This window comes from Eptesicus fuscus, chromosome 15 (assembly GCF_027574615.1).
Source record: "Eptesicus fuscus isolate TK198812 chromosome 15, DD_ASM_mEF_20220401, whole genome shotgun sequence".
NCBI lineage: Eukaryota > Metazoa > Chordata > Mammalia > Chiroptera > Vespertilionidae > Eptesicus > Eptesicus fuscus.
Window position 1 is genome coordinate 73,918,468 of NC_072487.1, and position 18,070 is coordinate 73,936,537.

At 62.2% G+C, this 18,070-nt stretch overlaps 2 protein-coding genes across 7 annotated transcripts; one reads left to right on the forward strand and one right to left on the reverse strand.

Annotated features, from left to right (window-relative positions):
* Positions 1–747: 747 nt before the first annotated feature.
* On the reverse strand, positions 748–6,993 carry PTGES2 (prostaglandin E synthase 2). 4 transcript variants are annotated; one of them, XM_054727446.1, is made up of 7 exons: positions 6,977–6,993; positions 3,906–4,103; positions 3,144–3,202; positions 2,678–2,827; positions 2,214–2,414; positions 1,995–2,112; positions 748–1,303 (listed from the first exon to the last, which is right to left on the reverse strand). In XM_054727446.1, exons 4-7 carry the CDS (start codon positions 2,788–2,790, stop codon positions 1,178–1,180), a joined length of 558 nt encoding a protein of 185 aa, XP_054583421.1. In that variant the 5' UTR covers positions 2,791–2,827; positions 3,144–3,202; positions 3,906–4,103; positions 6,977–6,993; the 3' UTR covers positions 748–1,177. The 4 variants fall into 4 exon arrangements, with proteins under 4 accessions (XP_054583421.1, XP_054583420.1, XP_008150950.2 ...); XM_054727445.1 differs by lacking the exon at positions 6,977–6,993 and adding an exon at positions 6,409–6,425; XM_008152728.3 differs by lacking the exon at positions 6,977–6,993 and adding an exon at positions 5,445–6,237.
* A 6,682-nt stretch (positions 6,994–13,675) lies between these two features.
* On the forward strand, positions 13,676–17,346 carry LCN2 (lipocalin 2). Of its 3 annotated transcripts, none has more exons than XM_054727062.1 (7): positions 13,676–13,896; positions 14,387–14,523; positions 15,628–15,707; positions 15,879–15,998; positions 16,208–16,309; positions 17,041–17,070; positions 17,164–17,346. In XM_054727062.1, the coding sequence occupies exons 1-6, from the start codon at positions 13,759–13,761 to the stop codon at positions 17,061–17,063; spliced, it is 600 nt and encodes a 199-aa protein (XP_054583037.1). In that variant the 5' UTR covers positions 13,676–13,758; the 3' UTR covers positions 17,064–17,070; positions 17,164–17,346. The 3 variants fall into 3 exon arrangements, with proteins under 3 accessions (XP_054583037.1, XP_054583038.1, XP_054583036.1); XM_054727063.1 differs by having other exon boundaries at positions 17,204–17,346; XM_054727061.1 differs by lacking the exons at positions 17,041–17,070; positions 17,164–17,346 and adding an exon at positions 16,757–16,789 and having other exon boundaries at positions 16,208–16,341.
* The last annotated feature ends 724 nt before the right edge of the window (positions 17,347–18,070 follow it).

The window sequence follows — 18,070 nt, forward strand, 5'->3', positions numbered from 1 at the left end:
CGGCATCGTGCCCTGGGAGAACAGAGGCCGCCGCGCTCACGTGTTAAGCTGTTATAGGGAAAACGCATTATTTTTTTAAAGAATAAAATTTCAAGACTCCAGAGTGGGCCTGGGAGGGTTGCCCAATCACCCCCCACCCCAACAAAGGGCCCGGGGGGTGAAACTGGGTACACCAGCCACCCTCTGCCAAAAGCAGGGGAACGAAGTCCCCGGCCCAGGGCACCCTGCTCAGAAGGGGGTTCCACCACAGCCCCCCTCACTCCGAGCTGGCTTCTCCCTATAGACCCCGTCCCAGCGTCCATCCCTGTGAAGTCCCAGGCCTGGGATCAAAGCCCAGGGTGGCCACTGCTGCCAGGGGCCCTGGGGGGCGCTGTGCTCCGGGCCCTTGGTGTCTGGTCTGTAGAGCAGGACTGGAGCCCCTCCGGCCCCTCCTGAGCCCGGTACCCTTCTGTGCGCTTGACCCGCATCTTGTCACCCAACACTCACCACTTCCCCCTGAGGTGGGGACTATCATTATGCCCATGTAACAGATGAGGAAACTGAGGCTCAGAGAGGGGCACCACCACCCAGAGTCCCAGTCAGTCTCTCAGAGACCACACGCTGGGCCATCTCTGAGCCTCCCTCTGGTGTCCCAGGGATCATGTGACATGAAGCCACTAGCCTTTCCCCCAGGCCTGACCCTTAGTAACACGGGACCAACAGGGTGGGGCGGGGCCTCATCCGCAGCAGCCACAGACCTCACGGCAGAATCTTTTTATTTCAAACAGACCGAGTCCGGGGGTGGGGCTGGGGGAGGGGAGCGGGGATGCTTAGGACGAGCAGGAACATGAGGAGCCCAGGATGGGGCTCTCCCTAACCCGGATGTCCCTACTTCCCTTGTCCAGGGCGGGGCCCAGCCCAGTTCCCACCCACAGGGTTAGGCAGGGCAGCCACTGGGAGCCGGGGCCGGGAGAAGGGAGGTAGCCGCTCTGTGCCCCTCAGGGGGCTGTGTCCCCCGCAGCCCAGGGCCCCGCAGGTGTCCAGCGTTAGACACAGAGAATGCTGTGGGTGGGGTGGACGAGAGGCAGCATGGCCGTCACCCTGCACAGCGTCGCCGAGTGCTGGCTCAGTGGCCCTGGCACCGGCAGCGGGCGTCTCCTTCCGTCTCCGGTTCCTCCCGGAGGGGGCGGGGGCTCCTTCACTGGAGGGCCTCATCGGCGATGGCCTTCTCCACCCGCAGGTACCAGGGCTGGATGCGGGTGTGCCGCATCAGGTCGTCGAAGGCCTCCAGGCCCTCCATCACTCGCAGCACGCCGTACACCGCCTGGGGAGGGCACAGAGGGGCATCCAGACCCCCGCCACCTGCCAGCCCAGGGCCCTGGGCCCGTCTTCCCGCTCTGCGAGCTCCACAACCCCCTGAAGGGCTCATTTTGCCGCGGGGCTTTGAACGAAGGAGCTTTGAACGAGGCACGGGGGTAACTGTAGATTTTGCCTGCCCCATACACACCCCCCATTTTTGGGTAACACCCCCCCACCCAGAGTTTCCTTTGAGAAAACGCCTCCCCCCGCTCTCAGATCCCGAGCCCTCCCCCACAGAGCGGGGCCTGCCAATCAATGTGTTCACGCTGGCTACAGGGATGCTTCGCCATGGACCTGGGAGCCAGGACTTCCGCTGGGGGAGTCTGGGCGCTGGACCAAGGCTGGCCTTGGGCTGAGGTCAACTCTGAGGAGTTGGAGTGCAACAGGGCATCGAGCCCCGGCAATACCACTGGGACCCCTGGATCCAGCTGGGCCTGAAGCCAACCCCTCCATTAAACTTGTCAGTTGTGGGAACCAAGGCAGTTCGTTATAGTTGGTTTTCCTTAAGCCCCTGGTCACAGATGGAGCCAGCTGCCTCTGACGTGAGGGAGCCGGAGATGCAGTATTGCCTCCATCTGCGCTCTCCCTGCCTGGGCTGCCCCGACCCAAAGACAGGACCCTCGGTGTGGGCACCCCCTCCCCACCACCACACTCACCAGATCAGCCAGGTTGGGCTTCTGGCCGCCCATGAAGGGCCGGTCTTTGCCCACAGCTGCCACCCACTTGTTGGCAGCCTCATACAGGTCCTCACGCACATCGTCCTGGAGGTGGTGCCTGGGCAGGGAGAGGGGTGGTCCATCAGGGAGACTCCTGCCTGGGCCCAGGTGAGGTCAATGGAAAGGCCATCGCGCACGCGCACACTCATGCACCCTCACCTGCTCTTGAGCCGCTTGCTGATGAAGTACATGGCAGCTGCGCCCACGTACTTGGCCATGGCGCCCTCCACAGCCCCGAACTTGCCCTCCCGGACGATGTAGTCGAAGGAGGCCAGGGCCTCGGCGGGCGTGCGGTACACGTTGGGGGAGATCAGGTGCACCAGCCAGTCGTCCGCCCACTGCCGCCACTTCATCTCCTCCCTGCGGGCAAGCAGGGGACAGGGCTGGCCAGGTGGGCTTCCTAAGCCGGGGCCTGGGAGGTGGGGGGCAGACCCACTATCTAGCCCGCCCAGTGCATGACGGGAGCTGAGGCCTAAGCAGCGGGTCCTTATAGAGACTCAGCCCAGCTCTCGTGGCTTCCCAGCTGCTCCCCCCGCACAGCATCTCATTCAGCCTGGTCCCTTCTGGGGGAGACCCCCCTCCCCGCCATGCCACCTTCCCCCGGCAGCCCCAGCCCCACTCACGTCCTGGCCTCCTTCCCACCATACATGCGCTGGGCCTCCTTCTCGTCCAGCATGAGCCAGTACTTGTTGCAGAATTCGGTCACCTCCTTGCCCTGGTCGTTCGTGGCCTTCATGGGTGGATAGTAGGTGATGATGACATCCAGGGGCTGCCTTCAGGGTACATCCAGAGTCTCACCCCAGCTCCTTCCTCCTCCAGGAGACCCCGCCCTCGCCTCCTTAGGGTGACTATCCACCCCGGCCTGGCCCCGCCCCGGGGTGAAGCCAGAACCGACCCATAAAAGTGCAGCACGAGGGTCGGGGCAGACATCAGGAACTTCCCCGACGGGTAGGGGTGCGAAGGAGGGGAAGGGAGTCTCTGAGCAGGACGCCCGTGACCCGTTCAGGAAATGGAAGCAGCAGCCCCACCCGCTCCCATGCAGGACGAGAGGGAGGCCTCCCTGGAGACCGTCTCCAAGGAGCTCCTTACCCCGACACCAGGTGGGACTTGAGGGCGCTGATGATGACAGAGGAGTCGTTCAGTTGTTGCTGGAGGAGGAGAGGGCGATTTAGATGGGGCTGGGGGTGGAGGCCTCTAAACACCGTGCCCGGGCATTCCTCAGAAACCGGTCGAGGGAACCAGGGTACTGTGGGTCCACTCCTGGGGGGTTACCCCTATAACCCATGTCCACTGAGCTCTCCCCACCCCCAGGATACAGCCCCCACTCTCAGGGCAGCCGATCAGAAGGGAGACCCAAGTGTGGCTAATGGGGAGGAGGGTGTGGGGAGGACCCAGGGTCGAGGCCCTGCCTGCTCCACCTACCTGGCCTCCAGGGCTCTGAGGAGCAGGGTGGATGCCAGAAGCTACATACTAGGAGCCAAGCATGGGCCAGGCATCCCCTACAACCTGGAGAGTGTGGTCCTCTGCTGATGGATGGAGAAGCACGCCCAGAGAGGCTAAGTGACTGGCCCCGAGTCACACAGCCGGTGAGGGGCAGAGCCACGACCTGAACCCAGACCACCCTGATTTCAGAACCCACTGCTAAGCTCTGTGGTGCTCTGTATCCCTGACCAGGCTGGTGTCTGGTGCTGGTGGGGAAGGACGGCAGCCTCCATTTCCTGAGCATCTACTGTGTACCAGCTGCTTCCCCTCATTGGCCTCAGCTGCGGCCAAGAGCCCGCGTTCCTTCCAGGGCTGCCCCGGGGAGTACTCCAGGACACCCCAGGACACAGTGGGGCTCCCGAAGCTCACCAGGCTCTCTCCTTCCTGGGCCAGCAGGATAGGCACCTTCCTGTAGGTGGAGAACTTGATCTCAGCCCTCCGCACGGGGTTCACCTCCACCACCTGGTAGGGCAGGGCGTGGAAGTCGAGGAAGGCGCGGACCTTGCTGCAGAAGGGACACGTTTTGTACTGGTACAGAGTCAGCTGCAGGCGGTCGGAAAGGGAGAGCTGGATGGGGAGCAGAGAGACGGGGGCTTCTGAGGCCTGCTTCCCAGGCCTGCCCCCCCAAACCCAGGCCCTGCCCCAAGCAAACTTGTTTCCCAGGAAAACCTTCTAAGATGACCCTGAGAAAATGGGGAGGAATAGGGGGGTGGCGGGGAGGAATGAAGAGCCGAGGCTCAGCCTCAATCCAGAGTGTCTCTCCCCACCTCGCCCCCCCTCAGCGTGGCCAGAGTGGGTTCTACCTCCAGTCTCTAAGGCAGGGGTTCTCAACCTTTCTGATGCCGCGACCCTTTAATACAGTTCCTCATGTTGTGGTGACCCCAACCATAAAATCATTTTCGTTGCTACTTCGTAACTGTAATTTTGCTACTGTTATGAATCGTAATGTAAATAGCTGTGTTTTCCGACGGTCTTAGGCGACCCTCAGGTTGAGAACCGCTGCTGTAGAGCCTAAGACCGTCGGAAAACACAGCTATTTACATTATGATTCATAATAGTAGCAAAATTACAGTTACGAAGTAGCAACGAAAATAATTTTATGGTTGGGGGTCACCACATGAGGAACCGTATTAAAGGGTCGCGGCATTAGGAAGGTTGAGAACCGCTGCCCTAAGGGGAAAGGGTTGTATCAGGGCCTTGGGCCAGGATCTGGATCCTGCTCGTTCTGCAGGAAAGCCCCATGTGAGCTTGCTGCATATTCTAGTCTGAAAGTCACAGCTGCAGTCCACTGCCCTCGATGTTCAGGTGGGAAACTGAGGCTGGACCTGTGAAAGTGAGCAGGGAGATACAGAGAACTCTACTCCCCTCCCACCCACCCCTGACGCCCTGGGTGCAGGAATATGTGGGTGAATGGGAGGAGGGGGGCCACAGCAGAGAAAGGCTGCAAGGGCAGCTGGGCCACCACTTCGCTGGGGAACACGTCCATGTCCCTCCGAACCTAAGAGTCATCGGCTCCACAAAAAAATGCTAATAATAACATCAACAAATAAATACACAACCTTAGGACTTGAAGACGATAGGGGGCCGACAAAATGTTTGGAATGGGATAAACGGAAAGAGGCCTTTTTTTTCTCTTTTCTGTGATCTCAAAATCTCCCCATTATAAAGTCTTTAAACAAGTTAGAAACAGCTTTAAGACAAAGACGATTCCAGTTAGCAGGCAGCAGTAGCGGCCCCATTTCATAGATGAGGACACTGAGGACTCGGAGACAAAACCAAGTCACTCGCCCAAGGTCACGAGCGGACAGCGGAGGCGATTCCGGACCCGGCCGCCTTCCGAAGTCCCGCAGCTCCGCGCGGACCCCAGCGCCCCCCTCCCCGCGCGGAGCTCGGCCCAGCCCGGCTTACCTGCGCGGCGGGGCGCTGGGCGCGGAGATCCTGGGCGCGCAGGTGCCACCGCGCCGTGTAGTACAGCCCCACAGCGCCTCCCAGGGCCAGGGCCGCCCGCCCCAGGAGCCGCCGGCTCCCCTTCCGGGCGATGGCGGCGGGGCCCGGGCCTCCCGTCGCCCCTGCGAAGCCAGCCCGGCTCTGCACTGGGAGTCGGGGCGCCGGACTACCGCCCAGCCTCCAGGCCAGAGCGCGCCCGCGGGGCCACAGCACGCGTGCAGCCTGGGCCATGTTCTCTCTACCGGCACCGCGGGCGGGCGCGCGAAACCAAGACCGCCGGGCTTAGGCTTCCCTTAAAGGGCCGGGTGTCTGGTGACCCGCAGGTTGCCAGGGTAACTGGGACGCCGAGCGTGCAGGCACAGAGGCACAGCCGTGTGGCAGGTTGGGCCCCCCTTTCATGCTCTCCGCAGAGCCGCGGAAACACCTCCGGGGTGTCTGGGAGTCGCTAAGTGCCCCGGCTCCTCAACACGTAGATGAAACGGTTCTCGGTGGTGACCCGGGTCGAATGGAGGGAATACCCGGGCGCCAGCCTCTGCTCGGCCACACAGCTCCCGGTGTGGGCTCTGAGTCCCAACACTGGCCGTAACGTGTGGTTAGTCATTTCTGCCTCATGCACAAATCGAAAGAGACTGAACCCTTCGGAGTGTCAGGGAGTCACGGCTTCGGGTCCTTGAGGGCCCCGACACCGCCACATCCGACTAACAGCAGGAGGGCGCCAGAGACTCAGCTTTCTGCCCTCCCGCTCCGCTGCACCAAGTCTCCTATGGCTTGAACCATAAAATCTTCCCTATACATATTGGGGACCTTAAGGAAACCAGGTGTCTAAGATTTCGCCCACGCGGAGGCGCCGGCTCTCCCACCCGCAAGCCCCCAGAGGTTGGATGGGGCAGATGGGAGAGGAATGGGGGTCCCAGTCTGCACCGACCCTCTGCCGCGCTGGGTCGCCCTGGCTGGGGGCCCGAGCCTCCGCCATCCAGGCTTCTCCGCGGGCAGACCCGAGTTGGCCCCGCCTTGCGGCCAAGGTCTGAGGGCAGGACTGGTTCTGGGTGAGAAGGGGCGGAGCCTGGTGGCGGGGACAGCAAGGACCTCTGCTCGCGGTGTAGGCGCAGGAGCCCGACTGCGGCTGGTACACGGGGGGACGGGGGCGGGGCTCTGGCAGGGGGCGGGGTCTGGGTGCAGGTCGGGGTGGGGTTTTGGCGGCGGGGCGGGTCTCGGGCTTGAAGGATCCGGGCCCTGCAGAGCGCCCGGCGGCTTCCCCCGCTTTACTTCGCGAGGTTCCACCGTTTCAGCTTCCACCAGGGCCCCCTGTCTGCACGGGGGTCGCCGCGTTCCATCACCGCGCGGTCCTTGAAGAGCCTGAGCCCGCAACGTCGGGCCCCCTCGGGGACCTGGGCTTGCGGGTAGCGGCGGGCGCAAAAGGCTAGGACCACGGGTTCAGGAAGCCGGAGACTCTGGGGAACTGCAGAAACGACCTGTGGCTTTCTCAGGGGTACCTTCCTGGGAAGAGGAATCGGGGCCGGGTGGGGTTTGTGAGGGACCGCGGAGCCCTCCCACCCCTCGCTCCTGGGTGGATGTCGCTGCAGACTCCTCCCGGTGAGCACTGGCGAGCGGGTCTCTGGAAACCTCGCACTGGACCTGTTTACAGAAGGGGACGGGCGCTTCGTGCACACTCCGCTTCTGGATTTGCCCCAGCCCCCTGGTTCACCCCTGTGGGACAGCACACCTCAGCCAGGCGAGCAAGTCTTCACCAACAGCGGTCAGTCCTGTGGATAGCGTGTTCCCCTGACATGATGTGGTACAAATGGCACTTGACCTCTAGTTTTCCTCCTAAAACTCCTAACCCCAGTCTAGTCATGAGAAAAGCGCCTGACAAGTCCCAATAGAGGGCGATTCTACAAAATACATGAGCGGTACTCCTCAAAACTGTCCTCCTCAAAACTGTCAAGGTCATCAAGACCTAGGAAAGTCTGCCGCTGGTGTGGCTGAGGATTTGAGCATCGACCTATGAACCAGGAGGTCAGGGTTCAATTCTCAGGCAGGGCACATGCTGGGGTTGAGAGCTCGATTCCCAGAAGGGTGTGTGCAGGAGGAAGCCAATCAATGATCTCTTTCATCACTGATGTTTCTATCCCTCTCTTCCTCTCAGAAATCAATAAAATAAGGAAAGTCTGAGCAAGTGTCACAGCCAAGAAGAGCCTAATGAGGCATGACAACTAAATGTAACATGGGATTGCCCTGGCTGGTTTGGCTCAGTGGGTAGAGCGTTGGCCTGCAGACTGAAGGGTCAAGGTTCTGGTCAAGGGCACATTCCCAGCTTGCAGGATCAATCCCCAGTAGGGGGGCGGGGGGTTGGTTGTGCAGGAGGCAGCCAATCAATGATTCTCATCATTGATGTTTCTTATCGCTCTCTTCCTCTCTGAAATCAATAATATATATATACATTTTTTTAAGTGTGTATTCTCATATGTAATTGTCTGGTCATTAAAAAAAAAAAAAAAAGCAACATGGTATCCTGGATGGGATCCTGAAACAGGGAAAGAACATTATGTACAAACCAAGGAAATCTGAATAAAGTATGGACTTTAGTTAATGTATCAAAAGTGGTTCATTAATTGTAACATGTCACAGTAATATAAGATGTTAATAATAAGGGAAACGATGCAGGATATATGAGAGCTCTGCAAACTATTTTCACAATTTTCCTATAAATCAAACAAAATTAAAAGTTCATTTTTTAAAACTTGTCTAATTGTGCACTTTGAATATATTGCATGGCTGGTGTTCTCTTTGTGGGAAGATTTGTTAATAACTTGTCAACTCTGTGATGTTACAGGGCCACTCTTTCTGTTACTTCGTGAATCCATAAGTTCAACTATTTCCCATTTCATTACCTATAGCATCCTCTTACCCGTTAATTCTGTAAAATCTATAGTTATAGATTTAAAAATTTCTACTTCTGTTTGTGTCTCTTATACCTTTCTGTGTTGAGAATTTTTTTCCAAATTTATACTTGTGTTATTAGTCTTTTTCAGGAGTCATCTTTTGGCTTTGATATTCCTAATGTATCTTTGTATTTTATGAATTTCTGCTCTTCATTTACTTCTGCCTTCTATTTTCTTTGGATTTATTCTGTGGTTTCTTTTCTAAGTTTTTACTTTGGACACTTTGCTCAGGACACTTTTCTTATAAAACACACACTGACGGCTGTGCGTGTGCCTCTTTATTGTGAGCTCGACAAGGCATTAGGAGCCTGTTTCACCCAGATCTGGTGTTCCGGTGGGGGCGGGGGCTTCAGAGTGTCTAGACTACTGTTCAGCCAGGATTGCTTTTCAGATGGATCCTCCCAAGACCCCCTCAGGCCACGGGAGGACCAGTCACCCCGCCCTGCCTGCCCTTGCAAAGCAGCACCCCGTCCAGGCAGCCTCCCCCTCTCTGCGCTCCAGCCCGTCCCTCGCCCCACTCCACTGGCCCAGGTAGCCCCTTCTTCGAAGGTGTCCATTGCCCATTCGGAGCCTGACCGTGTCCTCACTGCCTGTCACAGCCTTGCTCAGGAACCCCTCCCCCCGAGGGAGAGGCTCAGCCACAGAACCAACCACATCTGAAACAAACACTTGGTTCCCAGCGGGAGGAGGAGCGCAGCTGGGACCCCCGTCCCCCCCACTTCCTCAACCACTGAGATGAATGGGGAGCGGGGGAGGGGCACTGCCTGGCCCGTCTCCAGCGCCCAGGGAGGACTCGGGCAGGAACCTGAGTACCTCTCAGCTGTCAGTTCTCATTTAAGCCTGCCCCCCAGGCTGGGCACTCTCCTGCTGTGTCCTGGGAACGGAGGATACAAAGATGGAAACAGCCTTTCGTGAGAGCCAGATCCATCCGCACACAAGCCACCTCTGATGGTGTCCAACGGACACCCAGCCGTGGGCCCAGGGAGCAGGGAGTGGCCTGGCGGTGGCCACGTGGAGATGCCCTTCCCTCGGTGCTGGGGCTACAGCCCAGGCAGGAGCGGTGCCGAGCTGCGAGGAGCAGAGGCCATGACCGGCGCTCCTGTCCAGCTCCACGGAGCTCAGCATCCGCCCGCCACCAGCGGGGTGCCTGGAGCCCGCTGCAGACCCGCCCAGAGCCGTGGCCTCCGGTCCCCATCGTGGTCCTCATGGGTGAGTCCAGGCCCCAGGGTGGAAGGCAGGCGCGCCCAGCTCAGGGGCATGCTTGGGCCAGGCACCGAGCACCAGGACACTGCCCGGGACCCAGACCGAGCGGCAGAGCCTACTGCCCCCCGCCCCCGCCCCGTGGACCCCTCTCTAGGGAGGAACCCAGTGGGCGTGTGGCCGGGGGTGTGGGAGGGGCTGCCTTTTAGGGCTTTTCCATAAACAGGGCCCCCACCAGCTGGAAGGGGCAGGAGCCAGGACATGCTTGCTGAGCCCAGGTGAGTCCGGAGTTGAGAGATGGGCATGGGGGCTGGAAAGCTGCTTCTAGAAACTTGAGAGTCCAGCCGAGGCCCGAGGGGAGCAGGCCTTCCCCTCCTGGGTGTTTGGACCTGCAGTGGCCAAGGGGCCCATCTGTGGACACCGAGAGTCCCCGCTGCTGTGACTGGCCTCCTGGGGCCTGGGCGTCTCCTCGACGTGGTCCCCGGCTCCCACAAGCCTCGTCACCCGCTGCCCGGGGACCCCTTGCCCAGCCTTCAGGCAACTGAGAGGGTATTATTGTTCCCCAACCACCGGCGGCTGGGCTGAACACGGCTCACACGTTTCCGGGGACCGGTCCAGGGGGTTAGACTGGATTCCTGACATGCAATCAGCACAGGGAACACTTCGCTGCCTTCCTGAAGGGGTCAGAGCAGGCACGGCCTGGGCCCTGTGGTCGGGAGAACAGGCCACTGTGTCCGTGGGAGCCCCGGGTCTTGGGCCTGTGGAGAGGGGAGAGCCACCTGCCAGGCCGTGGGGGCGGGAGGGGGTCTGGAGCAGCCAGATTTCTCCTGGCTTCGTGCCACAGAGAGACCCACGTGTAGATGGTGTTTAAGTTCCTGCCATTGTTCGACGGACCCGCAGTGGAACTTGGAAGGCCTGGCCCTGGCTTCTCTCAGGAGGATGTTGGCCCCAAAGCTTCTGTGTGGCTTGTGACGGGCCAAGGGGAAGTGGGCAAGGGCCTGGCATGCTCACGCGGTGCAGGGCATTCTGAGAGCCCCTGTGCTTAGGGATTGCCCCCAGCTCGGGGCAGGGTGAACCTGCGAGTTCCCTCCCTGACAGGTGCCCAGGCCCAGGGGGAAGGGGGTGGACGAGGAGTGGGGCCACCAGGGTCCCGTCCGCCCCGGAGCCCTTGGAGTCAGCCTGAGTCCACGCAGGAGTCCACCCCGCGCCCCTCACCCAGCCCCCAGTGCTGACAGCTGTGCGAGGAGGGGTGCCTGTTGAGCTGACCCTGCCCCGAAAGCCCTGCTGGACTCTGAGGAGGTGGCAGAGTTTCCCTCTCACCCCCGCCTCGCCTGCAGGGCCCCCGCCGGCCTAAGGCAGAATGCAAGGAGCACCCCCAGCCGGTCCCCTGCCCGCCAGCTCCCCCCAGCCCAGCACTGACTCTGCCCCAGCGACGGCCATGACTGTCCTGGGACCCCTGTTGTTCCCCAAACTGGTCCCCGTACATGGAGGGCAAGGAGAGACCAAAGAAAAAGACGGGCCGCTCCAGATGGCAGGTGGCAGGTTTAATCAGCAAGGAGCTTACCCGGCCGGTCTCGGGCGCGGAGAGACAAGTAGATCTCCACAGTCGCCGCCAGATTCTTCATTTATAGAGAGGCCTTCACGGCTCAGTCACATATGCCAGCCAGGGGCTCAGGAACACGGCTCTCTCAAGGCTGTGCACTGACGGGGTGAGGGGTGGGCAGGGATTCGCAGAGTTAGGCATGGGAGGAGGGCACAGGGGTGAGGGGTGGGCAGGGATTCGCAGAGTTAGGCATGGGAGGAGGGCACAGGGGTGAGGGGTGGGCAGGGATTCGCAGAGTTAGGCATGGGAGGAGGGCACAGGGGTGAGGGGTGGGCAGGGATTCGCAGAGTTAGGCATGGGAGGAGGGCACAGGGGTGAGGGGTGGGCAGGGATTCGCAGAGTTAGGCATGGGAGGAGGGCACAGGGGTGAGGGGTGGGCAGGGATTCGCAGAGTTAGGCATGGGAGGAGGGCACAGGGGTGTGGGGTGGGCAGGGATTCGCAGGGTTAGGCATGGGAGGAGGGCACAGGGGTGAGGGGTGGGCAGGGATTCGCAGAGTTAGGCATGGGAGGAGGGCACAGGGGTGAGGGGTGGGCAGGGATTCGCAGAGTTAGGCATGGGAGGAGGGCACAGGGGTGAGGGGTGGGCAGGGATTCGCAGGGTTAGGCATGGGAGGAGGGCACAGGGGTGAGGGGTGGGCAGGGATTCGCAGAGTTAGGCATGGGAGGAGGGCACAGGGGTGAGGGGTGGGCAGGGATTCGCAGAGTTAGGCATGGGCAGGGAGCACAGGGGGTGAGGGGGGCAGGGATTTGCAGAGTTAGGCATGGGCAGGGAGCACAGGGGTGAGGGGTGGGCAGGGATTCGCAGAGTTAGGCATGGGAGGAGGGCACAGGGGTGAGGGGGGCAGGGATTTGCAGGCACCGGGCGGGCCCCAGGCTGCTCATGCTGCAGACCCTGTCCTGCCCTCCCACAGTTCACACCAGGGAGCATGGGCCACTCTGTCCTGGCTTTAAGAGTCTGCCCAGTGACTCTTGGTGATCCAGGCCCCTGCCCCTCCCCTAGTTAAAATCCTTTGGGGCTCCACTGTCAGTCTCCCCCACATCCAACAGCCACCAAAGGCTCGAAGATCCCTTTTAAGGTCAAAGAGAGTGGCTGGGTGGAGCCCTGGCCTGCTGGCGGGAGGAGAGGGGGGGTTGGGGGGGTAGAGGAGAGGCTGGGGGGGCCACGGGCCTGGGGGGCACGCGGGCTTTGGTGGCCACAGCGTGGAAGCTTTGCTCATCTCCACTTCCTGCCCTTTCGTCACCCAGACAGGCAGCCCGGCCAGGGCCTGAGGGGGCTTCCCTGCCTCAGGGTGGCCAAGGCTGCAGCCCACCCACCAGCTCAGGACCCGCCCAAAGCCCCTTCCCTCGGGACCGCTGCCCCCGAGCCCGGCTGGGGTGCTGGTTTCAGAGCGGCAGGTGGGGGGTAGAGCCAATGGCCCCTGTCAGTGTCCTGAGGCCAGGACCCCCTCAGTTCCACCTCAGGTCAGACTCCAGGCAGCCTCCGTCCTCATGGCGGCATCAGGAGGCACTGCCCGGGGGCTGAGCCCCGTCACCCCCTCCCAGGGACAGCCAGAGCCCCAGGGAGGAAACTGCTCGCCGGGACACAGCTGGGACCAGCCATGGCAGGAACACTTCTGGGGACCCAGGCCTGGACCACTGCACGGGGTCCAGGTGGTGGGTGGTCTCAGCGACCCTCAAGGGCGAGGCCAAGTCCTTGCACTCCCGGGAGCCGGAGCACCAGGTGTCGGAGCAGTAGGCGGAGAGCGGCTCCAGGCCCAGCCCCGGCCGGCGCAGTGCGCACCCCTCGCTGTCCCCGCTCCGGGTGCGGCTGGAGTGCCCGGCTTGGGGTCTCGGGGCCCACAGGAGGGGCCACGTCCGTAGGGATCAGCTTCAGTCCAGGGCCACCCCTGCACATGGGGCGCGGAGGAGGGGAGGGGCAACTCCAGGCGGGGGCCCTTCCAGATGGCGTCTGAGGAAGGGGTTTCCCCTGTGCCAGGAGAACTCAGAACACCATGTCCTTCCCTGTCAGGAATGTCCACTTCCAGCGCCCCACCCTCCCCTGCGCCTTCTGAGAACCAGGAAACAGATCACGAGGGTCTCACCACACATATGCCCCCTCCCCCGCCACCCCTGCCTTGGCCCGAGCACGGGCTCCGGGAGGTCAGAGATGACAGCTCATCCAGATCAGGGCCACTGAACACAAACAGAGTGGAGGGAAGAGGCACAGAGGGTGTGCCAGGGAGCCCCTGCCCCGCAGAGGTGGGGCGCTCAGGGGGAAGTCCCCGGTGCCTCCCTGGCCGTCCTGCCCCTCCGTCTTGCACAATCCTGACCACAGGGAAAGGGGCAGAAATCTTACCAAATGTCCCGCAGGAGTTGCTGGCAGTTACCTCACCTTTCCTGAATTTGGCAAAGGACATACCGCTCCACCCCAGGGTGAGCTGGAGAGCGGGGCCTTAAATAGGGCCCCTCAGGCCAGCCTCCTCACTCACCTCTTCCTCCTTCACCTCCTGCCTGGCTCAGCAGCTGCCCGGTGGCCTCAGCCCTGCAACCATGCCCCTCGGTCTCCTGTGGCTGGGCCTCACCCTGCTGGGGGCCCTGCAGACCCAGGCCCAGGACTCCACCCCAAACCTGATCCCAGCCCCACCTCTGTTCAGGGTCCCGCTGCAGCCAAACTTCCAAGATGACCAGGTGAGGCACCCGGCGGGCAGCCGTGGGGAGGACCCAGGAGCAGTGGGAGCAGAAGGCAGTTGGGGCCGAGTCTTAGAGAACGTTTAGGACAGGATGGGCCCAGGTTTCAGCTCAGCCTGCCCTTCTGCCTCCTGATGGAAACCATGCCCCCACCCCCAGCCCCACCCCTACTCCAGCCTCGCTGACCGGCTAGGTCCACATTCTCTCCCATAGTCTCCATAGTCCATGCAAGGTGGGGACATCTTCAGTCCCCCTGGCCATGGTCACTCCATCCCTGCCAGACTCCGGGCTCCCTCTGGCCCGCAGCCTTCAGGTCCTGCCGGCTTTGTCAGCGCAGGCCCAGTGCAGGCCCAGTGCAGGCCCAGTGCGGGTCCAGTGCGGGCCCGAGTCCCAGGCAGGAGTCCTGCGGCCCTGGACGAGGCGCTCCTGGTTCTGAGCTCCTGGTTCGGGGCCCCTGCGGCCCACTCGGCCTGTCACCAGCCCCCTGCAGTTCCAGGGGAAGTGGTACGTCGTGGGCCTGGCGGGAAATGCAGTTTCCCAGACAGAGGACGGCCAGTTTAAAATGTACACCACCAACTACGAGCTGAAAGAAGACAGCAGCTACAACGTCACCTCCACCCTGCTCAGGTGAGGGCCGCCACCTCCTGGGGAGCATTGGAACCAGGGGCTGCGGGGAGGAAGGGCGCTGAGAGACGGGCTGATGTCACGGCCGAGGGGTGACCGAAGCTGACAGGGAGTCACTCGTCCTCTACTCAGTACTGGACTCACAGACTGGTCTCCTCCTTCCTTCATTCATCACGTCAGCATTAAGGATCACTTCCGTGCGCACACAGACAGTCGTAGGGACGCGCACGGACAGGCCTCGGGGAACGAGACAGAGAGCAGGGGCGTCTGGAGTGGGAGGAGGGTCCCTGGGCCCAGGCTGGAACCCCGCCAGCACCTCACTGGGGGCTCCCAGGGAGGTGGCCGCTCAGCCGGGCCTTGGAGGAAACGATCTGCCTTGGAAGGAGGGGCAGGGGGCTCACAGCAGGGGCCGGCGGCTTCTGAGTAAGAGAGAGCCGCTCCTTCGGGCAGCCACAAGCCATCACGCAGCTGCCCTGGGCACGAGCTCAGGACCAGCCTGGCGGGGGCTGGGGGTGGGGGGGTGGGCACCACACTGCTGCAGCCTCAGGCACTGGCACCCAAGGGATCTGGTGAGGAGCACAGGCCCCTCTGGCGGCAGGGGGCAGAGGAATAGTGGGGTGCCAGGCTCACCAGCTCCTGTGGTTTCTGGCTCTGGTACCTGGGGGTTGCGGGGGTGGGGGGGGGGCGCTGGAGCATTGGGGCAGTAGGGGCATGAGAAGGACGGGTTTGGGGAGATCGGCTCTCAGGTGCCAAGGACATGGTGAGATGAATTGCCCAGGAGAGGGTACAGAGGGAAACAGCAAGACAAGAGGAGGGGACAGACGCCCAGGGGGGGAGGACCGGACAGAAGGCCACCGAGGGAGACAGCCTGAAGGCGGAAGGACAGTGGGTGCTGGAGGCAGGCGCGGGCAGGGCAGCGGGAGAGCACAGAGGGAAAGGCCAGGCGTCCTGCTGCTGGGGGGGGGGGCAGGGGGGAAGGGGCTGGGCTGCACCCAGGGCTTCGGAATCCCAGCCCCTCCAGCGGCAACCCTGGCTCCCACCTCGTCCAGCCCAGGGGGCCCAAGCCTGCGTGTCCCCCTCACCCACACGTCTCTCCCACTCCCACAGGGACCAGCGCTGCGACTACTTTGTCAGAACGTTTGTCCAAACCTCCCGGCCCGGCCAGTTCCGCCTGGGCAACATTAAGGGTGAGTCCTGAGTGATGTGGGCCCTGGGGTTGGGGTCCCAGGCATGGGGTCCTCCCAGAGGGGGAACCGGCCCCCCGCGCCTCCACACAGACGCCGTCCAGTGCGGGGTGGGGAGGAAGGAGCTGCTCTGTCCCACCAGCCGGGGCTGACCCCGCGCCGTCCACCCCGCAGCCTACCCGGGCCTGCAGCGCTACACCGTGAGAGTGGCGGCCACCGACTACAGCCAGTTCGCCATGGTGTTCTTCAAGAAGGTCTCCCGAAACCGGGAGTACTTCAAGATCACCCTCTACGGTGGGTCTTCACCCACCCCCGCCCCGGGGACCCCCTCCTGTCCCACTCCAGGGGGGATAGGGCCCATCCCCCCAACCCCCACGTCCCCGGGGGGCCAGGGGAAGAGGACTTTCGCAGACCCCCCACGAGGAAGGGGTCTGAGCTCGTTCATCCATTCAACAATATTCATGGAGCGTCTCCCGGCCCCTCGCCCGCCATCTTGGCCACAGGAAGGACCAAGGAGCTGCCCCCTGAACGGAAGGAGAACTTCAGCCGCTTTGCCAAATCCCTGGGCCTCTCCGATGACAACATCGTCTTCCCTGTCCCAATCGGTAATGGCCAGTTGGGGAGAGGAGGCAGGGGCCTGGGACTGTCCAGGCCTGATGACACCCCACCAGGGAAACGGGGAGAGGGGGCCCGCTCCCCTCTAGTCACTGGAGCCCCTGGGAGCCACTCTGGGTTCAGAAAGAGCATGCCTCAGCCCAGGGGTCTGCAGGGCCCCCAGGGGTCTGGGTCCCAAGGACTCTTCCCTGAGAGATGGCTTGGGCCGACCCAGATGAGTTTCAGGCCGATCCAAGCTTCCCAGTCTCATGGCCTGGGCCCCTCCCCCATAGCCCAGGTCCTGCTGTTCTGGGCCCCCTCCTCCTCTCCCTCCCACTCCCCCTGGGGCTTGCTCACCACTGAGTTGGGAGGCACTTTTGTCTTCAGGTGACCTGGCCAGGCAGGGGCCGCACCCAGGCCACTCAGAGCCACCGGCCTCCCCAAGGCGGAGGGGGGGCCTGGGCTCTTCAGGTTAACAGGCAGGAGACCTCGGTGCCCAGCAGGTGGCTGGGCCTCATTTGAGTCCTTGAGAACAAGTGGCCCCCAGGTGTTCTCAGGCCTTTCTCTCGATCCCCTCCCCCATCACCTGTCCCTCTGCTGCCCCAGCCCTGAAGGGAACCTCTAGATCTGCTGCTACTGGGCCAGGCTAGGCCTGGGGCAGCCGGGGGGCAGGGCAGGGGTCCTGGTGGGCAGGGGTCACACACACATCCCTGCCTATTGTGACGAACTGTCTCCCCCACAGACCAGTGCATCGATGACGAGTGAGCATGCGGTGAGTATGGATGGGGAGGGGGCTGATGGGAGCCAGAGTGCAGCTCCCCTACCCGGCACTGTCGCCATGGTGACGCCCCTGCGTTCCTCTCAGGTGCCTCCTGCCTTCCCCCTTCCCGTTGCCTTCCTATCAGCCTCTGCCCAAGGTGCCCCCCAGCTGCCCCCACGAGCCAACGCCACTGAGAGCCAGGAGCCTTCTCACAGTTCGGCCCAGCGCTGACCTAGCCACCCTGCTGATGGAGCTGCTCCCCGACTGCTAAATAAACAGTCCCCAGACCCCCAGTCTGTGTTTCTTGCCCACTGGGCCGTCCGGGAGGGCAAAGGGCAAGGGTGGCTCTCAGCATTACGCCCAGGCCGCCTTGAGGCCCTCAGTGAGGGATGGAGGTCCTAGAACTTGAGTCCATCTTTGAATACTTCCTAACTCCCAGTCCTGGGTCCACCCCCAAGCCAAAGCCAGCCCTCACATGTCCTTGCCTTTGAGGGGTGCCCCGCCCAATGGGAACACTGATAAGGTCACACCTCAGGTCTACGCTCAGCCGCTTGCAACAGGTCCTACAGCAAAGGCCTCGCCAGGGCCGGGGAGCTGGAGGGAACAGGGGAAGCTGAAGTGCTGTCACCCCCAACTCACCAGGAACCCTGTGATGTTAGAAGATGGCAGCCAACAGTAGGTGGGACAGAGGAGTGCCCAGCTGGAGGCTGTGCCAGGCACAGAGGGTCACCAGGGGTAGTCCCCTGCTCCTCTGCCGGCCAACTGTGGGTCCAGTGCTCGCCCTCCTGCCCCCACGGTGGGTGGCAGTGTCCATGCCGACCCCATTCAGAGCACTGTCCCTCAACCACATCGCTCCTCTATGATGTCTGGCCCACCAGGGGCAGGGCGGGGGGAGGCGGGGAAGGGGATATGCTGCCAGGGATGCAGATTCCAGAAGGCTTGAGGGCTCCCGCCCTGCACCACCACTTGGGGGGCCTGAGTCTGGGGCCTGATAAGCTCCTGCCCAGCCATG